This window comes from Rhinatrema bivittatum, chromosome 8, assembly GCF_901001135.1.
Source record: "Rhinatrema bivittatum chromosome 8, aRhiBiv1.1, whole genome shotgun sequence".
NCBI lineage: Eukaryota > Metazoa > Chordata > Amphibia > Gymnophiona > Rhinatrematidae > Rhinatrema > Rhinatrema bivittatum.
Genome location: NC_042622.1, coordinates 168191809 through 168206448, shown reverse-complemented (window position 1 = coordinate 168206448; position 14640 = coordinate 168191809). Strand labels below are relative to the sequence as shown.

Here is a 14640-nt window from a genome sequence, read left to right as displayed (position 1 = left end):
ACTCCAGACCTTTTTGAATAAGGGCATTGAGTGTTAATTGCTGCTGTTGAGGAAGATTATCAGCTATGTCCTGTACTTGTTTCCACAAATTTCTTTGATATTGCGCCATATATAATTGATATGCCGCAATACGGTACACAAGCATGGACCCTTGGAAGATGTTTCTTCCTAGCCCATCCAGAAATTTTTGCTCTTTTCCTGGAGGGGCAGATGAGTGAGGCTTTTGCTTCCTTGCCTTTTTCTGTGCTGATTCCACCACAACTGACTGGTGTGGCAGTTGTGGTTTCTGAAAACCTGGTGTGTGCTGGATCAGGTATGTTGCGTCCGTTCTTCTGTTAACAGGTAGTATGGAACAGGGATGCTTCCATAGGTGGTGCTGGAGATCTAGGAGCACTTCATGGATTGATATAGCCATGACTTCCTTGGGTGCATCTACAAACTGGAGGACCACCAGCGTTTTATGTCTGGTGTCCTCTTCTGTGACCAGCTCGAAAGGAATGGTATCAGCCCATCTCCTTAATGAAATTTGCAAAAGAAAGGTCCTCTGGTGGGGACTTCCTTCTTTCTTCTGGTGGAGAAGGTTCAGATACAAGGTCTTCTATATCCGTGTCTGTATCAACGTCCTCCCAAGGACTGTAATAGGGTGGAAAATGGGACCATAGTGGATCTAGAGTGTCCTGTGGAAGAGGAAGCTTTGGCATTGATGCACCTTTGGATGGTTTCCAAGAAATATGCTTTGGCATCGATGGAGGTAAAAAAAAGGCATCGATGGGGAATCAAATGGCATCGATGGCACCGATGGGAATTGATGGCCAGCATCGCCCGATGGACCAGGAAGTGTTATTGAAGGCATCGGAGGATCCATCAACGGTGGCGGTGCAGGCTGTGGGAAGGCACAGATTAAGGCATCGAGTCTGTTGAGCAGAGGTGCCAGTACTAATGGCTCCAGTGCCAATGTCGGGATTGGTGTCAGCGTTGGTGGAGGCTGCAATTTTTGAAAAGCCTTGATGACTGCCTGTTGAATCATGGAAGTCACTTCTTCCCTGGAGACTGGGACCACTGTCACAGGAGAAGGCAAGACTGGCGCTAGTGGCTCTTCCGCATTTGGATGTGGTGGCACAGACTCCAAATACCGATCCCGGTGGAGAGCGCCTCGGTGTCTCAGGTACAGAGGCGCATAACGGCTCTTATACCCGGACCCGCTTCCCCATCAGCTCGATGGCCATCCATGCCGATGCAGTAACAGATTCTCCTGATGGTCGAGGACGATGGTATCTCTTCTCTCGATGCTCCTTGGTAGATATCGAAGACGATGCTATTGAAGATCCCGATGGGGACGGAGATGGATGGTGACCGCACTTTTTCTTTCCTCGATGTTTTTCAGTGGAGGAAGGAATTGTCTTCCGTGACGACTGCGAAGACGTCGATGGAGTGTTTTGTTTTTTTTTAAAAGGTTCCTCCATTTTGTCCAGCCGGGCACGGCTGCCTTCGGAGTCATCTGAGCGCAGGTGGAACATGCGTGGATATCGTGGCCTGATCCCCAGCAAAGTATACAGATGTCGTGCAGGTCTATTATCGACATCATTCGGGGGCAACTTGGACATTTTTTTTTAAAACCCATGGCAAAAAAATAAGGCTGGGTAACAGTCGGTGGCCCGTGGATACCGAAATGAGGTAACAGGGACAGATTAAAAATGACCAAAAAAACTGTACTCACCGAACAGGATGTTGAAGGGAGACTCGTGTAGGGTATTTTTTTTTTTGACAGAAATATTAATTTTTTCCGTGAGGAAAAGTTTGTGAGAAAACTCAAAGCTCCTAAAACGCGAGGCTAACAGCAACACGGAAAAAAAGAGACTGAAGGGAGACCCCTGTGGCTGCAGGGATCATGGCATGCTGGGCATGCTCAGTGGGCTCAATGTGCCAGTCAAAAGTTTCTAGAAACTTTGACAGAAGTTTTCCGTGATAGGGCTCCATAGATGTCGTCACCCATATGAAGAACTACCATCCTGCTTGTCCTGGGATAAAGGTGGTTCAAAGAACCATGGATCGGTTACAAGAGCTGGGAGCCATAGTTCCCGATCCTATAGGAGAGAAAAGGGCAGGAAGGTATTTCATTTATTTTATGGTCCCGAAGGAGGAAGCGTCCTTCCATCCAATTTTAGATTTGAAAAAGGTGAAAGGAGAAATTATTTACCTGATAATTTCATTTTCCTTAGTGCAGACAAAAGGACTCAGGACAATGGGTTTTATAAGCCCCTGCCAGCAGATGGAGACTGAGTCAGATTTCAAAGCTGATGTCACCTTAGATACACCACCCCTGCAGTGACCTCAACCCTTCAGTATTCTCTTCAAAAGCCATTGTGGACATACTATTGAAAAACTTGATTAAAAACAGATAACTGTAATTGTACTCAACTAAACGCTAAATCCCAACAAGATTATAGAAGCCCTGGATCTAGGGATTGTGCGACGGCTTATCCGTAACCTCTTGGAATCGATACTCACCTCATAGGCGATTCCTTGGCACCGTCCTTGGGCAGCCGTGGGCAGGATGCCAAGTCTATCTGTCTACACTAAGGAAAACAAAATTATCATATAAGTAATTTCTCCATTTCCTAGCGTGTAACCTGATGGACTCAGGACCAATGGGATGTACAAAAGCTACTCCCGATAGGGGCAGAAGGCTACCCATGGTCTTGTTAGTACCACCCTTGCAAAGGCTGCGTCCTCTCGGGCCTGAACGTCCAGGCGATAGAATCTGGAGAAAGTGTGCAAGGAGGACCACGTTGCCGCTCAGCAGATTATCGACGGGAGACAGCAGTTTACCATCCGCCCAGGATACTGCCTAAGCCCTAGTGGAATGAGCGTTAACCTGAAAGGGTAATGGTTTTCCTGCCTCTACATAAGCTGCCATGACCACCTCCTTGATCCAGCAAGCTATGGTAGCCTGCGAAGCTGGTTCGCCCTGTCTCCTTCCCTGGAGAAAGGCAAACAAGCGGTCCTTCTTGTGCACCGGTTCTGAAAGTTCCAGATATCGCACCAAAAACCTACTGAAGTTTAAATGGTGAAGGAGGCGGTAGTCTTCCATGTCCTTGTGCCTAACTCCAAGACTACCTTGGGCAAGAAGGATGGAATGGTATGAAACTATCACTCCTGGGGTCATCCGGAGGACCAATTCCTGACATGACAATGCCTGTAGTTCAGAAATGCGATGAGCTGAACATATCGCCACCAGGAACATCGTTTTCAGGGTTAACAGGCGTAAGGACAGACTGTGCAGTGACTGAAAGGAGGGCTCTGCCAAAAACTCCAATATTAGATTAAGATTTCACAAAGGAAATGGCCACCACAGGGGTGGCCGGAGGTGTTTTACCCCTTTTAAAAAATGAGACATGTCCGGATGTACCGCTAGGCAGGTTCAATTCACCTTGCCTCTGAAACAGGAGAGCGCTGCAACCCAGCTTTTAAGGAGTTAAGGGACAACCCTTTATTCAAGACATCCTGTAAAAATTCCAGAACCAGAGGGATTTTGGTCATCTGAGGGGCAACACCATGTTCCTTGCGCCAGGCTTCAAATACTCCCCAGACCCGCACATACCCTAAGGACGTAGAGAACTTTCGCACACGGAGCAAGGTAGTAATTACTGCCGCCAAATAACCATGCTTCGTGAGGCGAGCCCTCTTAAGGGCAAAACTGTAAGACAAAATAGAGTCGGATTCTCGTGAAGGTCCGGACCTTGCTAGAGCAGGTCCCTGTGCGGTGGGAGGCACAGGGGTGTCTCCACCAGAAGCCTCCACATGTCTGCATACCAAAGGCGTCTGGGTCATCTGGAGCCACTAGCAGGACTAATTCCCTGTGGCACTCGATCTGGCGAATGACCCTGCCTAGCAGGGATCATGGAGGGAAGGCATATAGTAAGTCCTCTTCTGGCCAAGTCAGAACAAGGGTGTCGATCCCTAGGGCTTGCTGATCTCTTCTGCGAATGAAGAATCTGGAAACCTTCGCATTGTGAGATGCGGACACAGCAGGTCAATGGACTGGAGGCCCCAGTGATCTCCCAGCAGCTGAAAGGCTCTGGCCAACAATTCCCATTCTCATGGACCCATATTCTCCCTGCTTAGAAAGTCTGCTCTGATGTTGTCTTTTTCTGCGACGTGGGAAGCAGAGATCATTTGTAGATTCGATTCTGCCCATTTCCTAAGGAGATCTACCTCCAGAGACACTTGCTGGCTCTTGGTTCCTCCCTGGCGGTTGATGTAGGCTACCGTTGTTGTGTTGTCAGACATCACGCAGATCGCCTGACCCTGGAATATGTGGCTGAACTGTAGACAAGCCAATCTAACTGCTCAGGCTTCCATGCGGTTTATGTTCCAGTGTGCCTCTTCCTCGGTCCAATGTCTCTGGGACTTCAGTTCCTAACAGTGAGCACCCCAGCCCCGGAGGCTTGTGTCTGTCGTGAGGACCAACTAGTTCAAGGAGGACAGGTGTACACCCCTGCTCAGATGAGCTTCCTGCAACCACCACAGGAGCCAAGAGCATACTCCCATCAGCAAGTGGAGTTGAATCGAATAGTCTTGAGTATTAAGCGCTGGAGTGGTCACTTGTGTGCCATCGCCCATGGCACTACTTCCAGGATTGCCACCATCAAACCAAGAACTTGGAGATAGCTCCACACCATCGGGTGTATCGTGCTCATCAACTAACACACTTGGGACATCAACTTCCTTATCCGCGTGGTCGGAAGAAAAACCTTGCCCTGCTTGGTGTTGAACTGGACTCCCAGATATTCCAAAGACTGGGAGGACTTGGGACTGCTTTTGTCCAGGTTTACGACCCAGCTGAGTTCCTGAAGCAAGGAGTTCACCCTATTGGTCACCCGGAGACTCTCCTCCATGGACTTGATCCGGATCAACAAGTTGCCCAAGTATGGGTGCACCAAGATTCCCTCTTTTCTCAATGCTGTCACTACGACCACCATAATCTTGGAAAATGTTCTGGGTGGCAATGATTAGGCCAAAGTGCAGTGACCGAAACTAATAGCGATCCAGTACCACAAAGCGTAGGAAACTGTGTTCTTGATGGATTGGAATATGTAACTAGGTCCAGGGAGGTTAAGAACTTTCCTGATCGTATGGCTATCATCATGGAGCGTAGGGTTTTCCATGTGGAAATGATTAACTTGTAGATGTCGGCTGATGCTTTTGAGTCCAGGATGGAGCGAAAGAAACCTTCCTTCTTGGGTACGATGAAATGGAAAAATGCCCCATATTTTCCTGGGGCGCAGGTACTGGGATTTTAGCCCTAATCCTGAGGAATCCTAAAAGAGTAATCTCCGCTGCCTGTTTCTTGTGCTGGAAGTGGCAAGGAGAAATCAAGAATATGTCTCAAGGAGTGCTGTGAAATTCCAGTACATATCCTTCTCGTATGACCTTCAGTACCCATTTGTCCGAAGTGATCGCGATTCCACAGCTGGTAGAAGAGGGACAGTCGACCCCCTATCTCCTCATTCCAAGGGTGAGTTGGCAAAATCTCATTGGGGGGGAGAGGGGTTCAGGACGAACCTGAACCCGAGCTTGCCCCTCTCTAGGACTGTTGACTATGAAAGGACAGAGACCTCCCAAAGGGCCGAGACCTTGGAAATGTCGAGTTTCTGTTGGAGCAAAAGCATTGGGAACCCCTGGATCGACCACTCATAGGCTAGGGGTGCTGTGACTGCCTTCTATTATCTTCTGGTAGCCAGGGAACTGGAGATTTGCGCCATTTACTGACCGGCTTTTCCAATTCGCTTCCGAAAAGGAGTGATCCTTTAAAGGGCATCTTTGTAAGATTTGCCTTGGATTTTGCGTCTAATGACCAATTCAGCAGTCATAAATGTCTTCTGGCCACCACCACCGAGGCCACTCCTCTGACTGAAGTACGGACTAGATCCGAGCCCACATTAGCTAAAAAGGCGGCAGCAGGTTCCATAACTGCTCTGGGATTCACCACAGAGTCATCCACCTCCCGAGAGAGGAGTAAGCACAAACGAGCTACCAGGGCACAAGAAGAAGCAATCTGGAGGTCATTGGTACTGTGTCAAAGGCCTGTTTAAGGATGGACTCCATCTGTCTATTGTACGCATCCTTTAAGGCTGCTCCTCCCTCCACTGGTATAGTTGTTCACTTAGAGATGGCACAGACCAGCACATCCGGATCCAGTGGGTAGAGAGCTTCTAACACTCGCCCCCTTTTAAAACTTGCTTCTGGGGCATCCCATTTCACGTCAATTAACTCCTGGATGGCTTCCAGTACTGGAAAGCAATAAGAAGATTTCCGTAGGGAAATCAGAATGGGATTCTTTCTTGGTTCCTTCAAAGATTCCGCCCCAGGAGTTCCCAGCACCTTCAGGGACTGGGAAACCAGGGACAGCAATTCATCTCTAGGGAAAAGCCGTAACATGGTCTGATACGGTTCTAAACAAGGGAAATTTCCCCATCTTCCAAGGAATCTGTATCCTCTTCGTCCATGCTGTCCGGGTCCCTGCCAGGGATATCCTTGGTGAAGCAAGGCATGCCTTGAGGTTTGCCGATAGGACTGGGAAAGGAAGGGCTTACCGGCTGAGGTTCTGTCCAGACAGGGCAAGTGAGGTAGTAGGCTGCACCTGTACGAAGGCTTGTAGGCCATGGAAAAGTTCAACCCAAGAGAGAAGGCAGCCAGGTCCATGCTTAGCCCAGCAGCTCCTAGGATAGGTGCTGCTGAGTTTCCCTCTCCCATGGATGACCCAGTCACGGGGGTACTCAGATCCGGGGTACTTCCAGTTAAGGCTGTGGCTAACCCATCCTCTGAATGGGAGGAGCTGGGTTTAGCAAAGTCTGGGGAGGCCAATTCTCCCTGGACTTCCTCACAGTGCTGACAAGTTGGAATCCTGGTCAGACTGTAAAGCCTTAATATGACAAGCAGCGCAGAGAGAAAGGCGCTTATGTTTCTTGGTTGCCGGAGCCATTGACAGCGGTAACTGTGCGCTCTGTCGGCTCGTGCTTAAAATTTTATGTGCACACACGTGGGACACGATGAGGTGCAAGCACAGCCCGTGCACCTGGCTTTACCTGTATTTTGCGCTTAGTAGGTTGTGCGCATATGTACGCACAAGATGTTATGAGCACGGAGTTTGCACAGAGCAGACGTTCTATGGAGGACAATACGGCACGCACAAAGACGTGTGCAAGGTGGCACTGCCTTGGCCTACCACGCGGTGAGCCGATCAAGCTTAAAGTGGGGCCTAGCCCATTGGGGAGCCGTTCAACCCGCTCAGAAGCCCACTTCCCCTTACACCCCAATGGGCTCAGGAATGACATCAGTACGGCGCACCAAACAAGGAGACCAGAGGAAGTCTTACCAAAACCCCTCTTCTCTGAAAGTACTTTTTTTTTTTTTTAAACTTACCTGGGCTCAGCGCTTACCGGCTGAGTACAGAGACGGTCTCCGGCTGTGGGGGGGGGAGGGCTTTGACTGTCACCACCGCGCTCAGCTTCCTGAACCTGCTACCTTTCAGCTACTTAAGCAGCAAAATCCACACTGAGAACCGGATACTGGACCCAGGCACACTCTAAGGGATCTCAGAAATTGCCTCAGGAATTCTCAACTGGGGGAGGGACCTTCAGGTATCACCGGAGAGCAAGGCTCAATTTTTTTTCTCCAATTTAAATGTAGAATTTCTCCTTCCAAAAAGTACAGAAATCCCCATAGGGAGAGGTACTCCCCCCTTCTGCTGGAGATAGAGAAATACTGAAGGGCTCAGGTTACTGTAGGGGTGTATGTAGGGGACATCAGCTTTGAAATCTGTCTCCATGTGCTGGCAGGGGTGCATAACCCATTGGTCCTGAGTCCATCTGGCTACACGCTAGGAAATCTTTGCTTGGGTACAGGGCAATACTGAGCGACTGCAGGAGGCACTCCAGGATATATGCCAGTGCAAATCTGTACATCTCCATCCGCTGGAAGGGAGACATAATCCAGGAGTCTGGATTGATCCCTGGTATTCCAGGTACGAAAATTAGCAGGTAAGAACTAATTTTCCTTTTTTCCCCACATCTACCTCAGCTATACTTACATTTTAACTAATTTCTAAGACATTCCTCTCATCTGTCCATGTCCTGGCTCAATGGCTGCACATGAGGGTCATAGTTTGAGTATGTAGAGGAAGTGATGCATGCGCAGACTTCTATTAAACATGCCCCCATTAGAAAAGTACCGTATTTTCTTAGCTAAGTGACACAAATCTCTCTTTGTACCGGGGCATCTCCAGCCTTACTTGTAAAATCAGTATCCAGATCCTTGCCATTGGCATTTGTCCGCCCAATTTCAGAGGTGCACATCTTCTCTTGAGCTTTCTCTCGCCCATCAGGATTCAGCAAAGGCACAATCACAATCCTCGTCCTATCAATCAGCTAAAGACAAAAGATGCACCAAACTCAAGTACATGGCTACAAACAGTGTGGGGCAAGCAAGCGTTGAGACAACACAGTTATAGGACAGCTCTGCTCTTACTTTCGTAACTGCAGAGCTCTTTTTGTAGTTCATGCAGAGGAATTCAGCAAATGCCAGGAGCAGCTCAGTGCCAACAGGAGCATTTCCATGAATACCACCAACAAATCGGATCTTTGGTTCTTCAGGTTCAGAGTGGTTAGGCTTATTGGAGATTTCCAGAGACCATATGTGCCTGTATTCAACACTCTGTCCCAAGCTATAAAAATAAAGAAAAAAAAAATCAGAGGGCTGTAATCAGATTAGACTGCTACACAAGAACACATGGCTTGTTTCTGATCTGGTCTAGTCTAGCCACCATATTACAGGAAGAGCATGGAAGAACACCTCCTATATGATATCATTCAGAAGTTGGACATGAGACCAAAGGAAAATTGGTTCTAACTTGCTAATTTTCGTTCCTGTAGTACCACAGATTAGTCCAGACTCCTGGGTTTTGCCTCCCCTCCAACAGATGGACAAAGAGACAAAGAAAGTTTTGCTCGCTTTGGGGGGAGTACACTTGGTGTAGTTGAATTTTCTTTCTGGCTTGGGTACAGATTAATACTGAAGGGACTGCAGGTGGCACCTCGTCTTAAGTGGCAGTAAAACGTTCTCTGTCTCCATCTGCTGGAGGGGAGGCAAAACTCAGGAGTGTAGACTGATCTGGATACATACATGGAAACATGGCTTACATTAACCAGAAAAAAAATCAAGGTTTATAAGTTCCCACAGGAGAGAAACAAATTTAAAAGTAATTGGGAAACAGAGGAGAAATTCAGGAGGTACTCTAAGTGCAGTCTGAAAAATAGTTTACAAAGTGTAGAAACAAGGAGAAAGACACCAACTAAACCAAAGGTAAAGACTGAGGCATTTCAAAATACTGGACCAAACTGCAGGTTTATGCATCAGCCACCATCTGCTGGAGACAGAGAAATATTGAGGAACTGCAGGTGGCATCAGTGTATATAAAGCAGTGTAAGCTTTACTTTCTCTGTCTCCATCTGCTGGCACGGATGAATAAACCCAGGAGTCTGGGTACGTACAGGGAACGAGGCATTTCCTTGTTGAAAGGATCCACGTTTTCAGAATGTGGAATCGGATCTGACTAGTTCTAAAATGTAGTAGGCATAAAGGAGCAATCTAGTGGTTACAGCAGCAAGCTGAGAACCAGCACAGCCAGGGTTCAAATTCCACTGCCACTCCTAGTATCCTTGGGCAAATCACTTCACCCTCCATTGCCTCAAATACAGACAGATTGTAAGCCCTCTGGTGACAGAAAAAAATACCTGCTGTACCTGAATGCAACTCAGCTTGAACTACCAATTAATAGGTATGAGGTAAATCTAAAATAAATTAAAAAATAAAAGTATGAAAAACCTTCAACTAGAGCAGATTCTGTCCTTGGGCAAATCTACCAGCTTGCCTAAACCAAGCATAATGCTACCTCACCAGCCTGCCATTCCTGTTTTTACCTGCTCAGATTAGTAATTTGAGGGTAGTTTAGGAACAACCCACGCAGGGACTCTGACAGATCTTTAAAAGAGTGATAGCGATTGGGAGGAAAGTCCATAGACAAGCTTAACAGGAGATGCTCCAAGCCATTCTCTGCAGACAGGTCTTTGATTAGAGACTCAAATTCCTTTGTGGTAGGGTCGCTGGACTCAGAATTGGTGACTGGTGCCTTTCCAACCTCCTCTTTGCTGGAATCAGCTGCAGATCGAGATAGGGTAAAGTTGACTTGAACGGTAGCTCCATCTGGCACAGTGACAGATTTAGTGACAGGGACATACCTAGAGAGAAAATAGAGTAAAGAAGCCCATGAAACTGAGCATCAGTAATCAGTTTTGTTGTAACAAATCCAGCCTTATGTCATCTAATTCAGGACACTGGGGTGGGCGCAGTTTCCAAAACTGTGCAGACAGGTGTAGAGTTCACAGCTCTTCTTATGTACGGATTTTGCACTAGCTCTGGAAGGGAAGGTTGTGCAAACTTTCCCTTTGAAAACTGCCCAAAGGAAAATAGGCCTGCACAGATTTTTACCAAACAAAACAATGCACATCATTAAGAAAATGCAAAACTGTGTTGTTGACTCTGATCTAACCCTCCCCTAGAAGGGCTCCACGAAGATACAGGTAAAAGTCTGGTTACTGTGGAACATGGATTCTTTAACCCACATATAGGTTGGAAAATGTTCCAATCACCCCTTTACCCAGTACATGGCTTTTGAAGATTGCCCTCTGCCTGAACTAGCAGAGCTTGAACCCATGCGCAAAGGAGGCTGGCTCAGGGTCCAGCACTGGATACTGCAACATGGGAAATCCAGTTGGAGTCAGCTAGGTATAGGCATACTCCAGAGATGGTGAGCTCATGTCTGCTGCTACACTGGCACCCCTTTCAAGGGTTTATAGAGCCATCTAGGATGGAGGGGAGAAAAGATGGAGGGAGAAAAGGAAAGGAAAATTGGTTCTTACCTGCTAATTTTTGTTCCTGAAGAACCACGGATCAGTCCAGATGAGTGGGTTTATGCATCTCTACCAGCAGATGGAGGCAGAGAACAAAACTTTGAGGCACTGCTACATAACAGAGTGCCGCCTGTAGTCCTTCAGCATTGATCTGTATCCAAGCCAAGATGTCTACTATAACAAACCCCAATAAACTTTGGGCGAACAGAGACCTAAGTTGGAGCCCCCTGCAAACTAGGTCCCCTTGATTTAATCGAAAAACTATACCAAACTATGTACACTGCTTAATTATCTGAGTATATAATTTTACTAGCCGTTAAGCCCGTAACAACTGGCTACATTAAAAAAAAATTTTCGGTCCATTTCCTTCCCCCTCCCCCCCTCCCGCTCATTCTCCCTCTCTCCTCCCCCCTTCCCTCAGTCACTCCCTCCTCCCCTCAGTCACTCCCTCCTCCCTCCTCTCTCCTCCTCCCCTCAGTCACTCCCTCCTCCCTCCCCTCAGTCACTCCCCCCTCCGACACTCCCCCCTCCCCTCAGTCACTCCCCCTCTCTCAGCTCATTCACAACCCCTTCGGATGGCACAAACGGAAGATCTCCGGGGGAGGTCCCTCCCTCCCTCGCACGCACGCCGCCGCTACCGCTCCTCGCCCCCGCCATGTTTTCAAAGAGCTGACACACTGCTCTGACCGACGTGTTCGCCCGCACATGCGCAGTAGAGCTGCTCTCTACTGCGCATTTGCGGCACGTCGGTCATGCCTCATTTATCTAATAGATGTTGTTTATTTCTATTATTGTAAACCGATGTGATGGATTTCTGATACGTCGGTATATAAAATTTAATAAAACTAAAAACTAAACTATATCATATGCCAGCTCCGTCAGCTCAGCCATATCCAGAAGCGAGGAAGTCTTTCAACAGATAGGGATGGGTCTCTGGACTGATCCGTAGTACTTCAGGAATGAAAATTAGCAGATAAGAACCAATTTTCCTTTCCTGTTCGTACCCTGGATCAGTTCAGATGAGTGGGATGTACCAAAATCCCTTTATTCTGGGTGGGAACCCGAAAGACCCGCACATAAAACACTTTCCCCAAACGTCGCCTCCTCTGGGGCTCGCGCATCTAAGCGGTAATGTTTGGTAAAAGTGTGAAAAAGAGACCATGTCGCCGCACGACAAATCTCCTGAGGAGAGAGCAGCTGACAGTCTGCGCAGGAGGTTGCCTGCACCCTGATAGAATGCGCGCTCAACCCTTCTGGCACCGACCGGCCCTTACAGATGTAAGCCGACGCTATCATCTCTTTTAATCAACAAACAATAGTGCCCTTGGAAACCTTATTTCCCTTCTTTGATCCATTGAACAGGACAAACAGATGATCCAATCTCCAAAAGGCATTGGTCACCTTGAGATATTGCAAAAGAATTCGACGTACATCCAAAAAGCGAAGCTCCCTAGCCAGCTGGAAGCTCGACAACCTGATTGAGGTGAAAGGAGGATACCACCTTTGGCAAGAAAGAAGGAACTGTATGTAAGGAAATTCCAACCCCGAAAAGCAGAGAAAGGGATCCCTGCACGCTTGTAATTCCAATATCCGCCGAGCAGATGGCCACCAGGAAAAAACAGTCTTCAGGGTTAAATCCTTCAATGACGCCTTCTGCATTGGTTCAAAGGGAGGACCACACAGCACGCGAAAACCCTAATTCAGATTCCAATCCGGACAGATCTTCCTTACTGGAGGACGCAGATGTTTTGTTCCTTTCAGAAAACGAACCACGACGCTAATGGCCTACCCTGCATCTTGCCACGAAGGGAACCCAAGGCCGCCACCTGAATCCGAAGGGAATTAAAGGCCAAACCCTTTGCTAAACTGCTCTGCACCTTTAAAAGCTGCACCCTGTTCTGCAAACACCAAGATTCGAAGACTCTCCATACTCAGACATAAGCCATCGAAGTGGAAGGTCTTCTTGCCTGCAGCAAAGTTGCAATCACTGGCTCTGAATAGCTGTTTAAACGAAGCTGCCGCCTCTCAAAAGCCAAGCCGCTAGACAGAAGCAATCCTCCCGGTCTGAAAATATGGGACCCTGTTGCAGCAAGCCTGAGAGGTGAGACAAGTGAACTTAACAGTCTACCGCCAGACGCAGAAGATCTGCAAACCATGGCCACCATGACCATTTGGGCGCTACCAGAATCACCCTGCCTGGATGAAGTTCGATGCGCTGCAGCACTCAACTTTCGAGAAGCCATGGGGCAAATACATTCAACAACAGGTGCGCCAGCCATGGCTGAACAAGAGCGTCTATGCTCTCTGATCCAACCTCCCTTCAACGACTGAAAAAAACGATCCGCTTTGGCATTTGGTGGAGTCGCCATGAGGTCCACCACTGGTCTGCAGCAAGGCGAAGGCCTCCACTGACAACTTCCACTCCCTTGGATCCAGACACTGCCTGCTGAGGAAGTCTACCTGCACACTGTCCACTCTGGCCACATGAGAAGCAGCTATCCGCCACAGATGTTTCTCAGCACATTCAAACAATTCTTGTGCCTCCAGTGCCACCAGACAACTCTTCATGCTGCCCTGCCGACTGATGTACACCACTGTCGTCGCATTGTCGGAGAACATTCTCACAAATTTGTCCCAGACGAGCAGAAGAAACTCTAACAAGGCCTTGTGCACCACACTGACTTCCAGCCAATTGATAGACCAAGTTGCCTCTTTTGGCGAACACTGACCTTGAGCTGAGTTCCCCTGGCAAATCACCCCCCAGACCGAGAGAATGGCATTCATGTTAACTAACACCCAGTCGGGCACTTCCAGATGATCCCTTTTCTCCAGATTGTGTCGAGACAGCGACCACAAAAGACTGGACCTGGACCTGACAATGGTAAAAGAAGCTGAAATTCTTCCGACAGCGGATTCCAATTGGATAACAGAGCGCCCTGCAGAGGACGCATGTGAGCAAAGGCCCATGGCACCAACTGCAGCGTAGATGCCATGGAACCCAGCACCTGCAGGTAATCCCAGACCCTGGGCACAGACAAGTCCAGTAACTGAAGGACCTAACTCTGCAACTTGAGGAGTCTTTCCATAGTCAGAAACACCTTCCTCAGCCGGGTATCAAAACGAGCTCCCAGATAGTCCAGGAATTGGGTCGGCTCCAGATGACTCTTCGCAAGGTTCTTCACCCAGCCCAGTGACTCCAGATGCTGCAGTACTTGCTGGACTGAGCAAACACACTCCACCTCAGACTTTGCCCAGGTATGGGTGCAGCAGGACACCTTCCTTCCTGAGAGCCGCTGCCGCCACTACCACCATCACCTTTATGAAAGTGCACAGTACTTCCAAAAGGAAGAGCTCGATACTAGAAGTGTTTCCCCAGTACCATGAACCTCGCAAACTTCTGGTGGTCGATCCAAATGGGGATGTGCAGATAGGCTTCTGACAAGTCCAATGATGCCAGAAACTCCCCTTTGCAAACCACCGCTATCATCGTATGCAACGTCTCCATTTGAAAGCGCGGCACGCGGAGGGCCGCATTGACCTTCTGCAGATTGAGAATGGGCCGAAAAGTGCCTTCCTTTTTGGGCACCACGAAGTAACGTCCCTGTCCCCTCTTCAGAGGGGAGCACCAAAACAATGGCTTGCAGAAGCTGCAGACGTTGCAACGTCTCCC

General features: G+C 48.4%; 1 protein-coding gene across 1 annotated transcript in view; it reads right to left on the bottom strand.

The window, feature by feature from the left end:
* CPD (carboxypeptidase D) overlaps positions 1-14640 on the bottom strand; it is a 134016-nt gene that overhangs the window by 38221 nt on the left and 81155 nt on the right. The window contains exons 12-14 of the mRNA XM_029611226.1: positions 9981-10298; positions 8530-8725; positions 8294-8429 (exon numbers count right to left, since the gene is read on the bottom strand). Of these exons, the coding sequence (XP_029467086.1) occupies positions 8294-8429; positions 8530-8725; positions 9981-10298 (650 nt within the window). The remainder of the gene's footprint in view (positions 1-8293; positions 8430-8529; positions 8726-9980; positions 10299-14640) is intronic.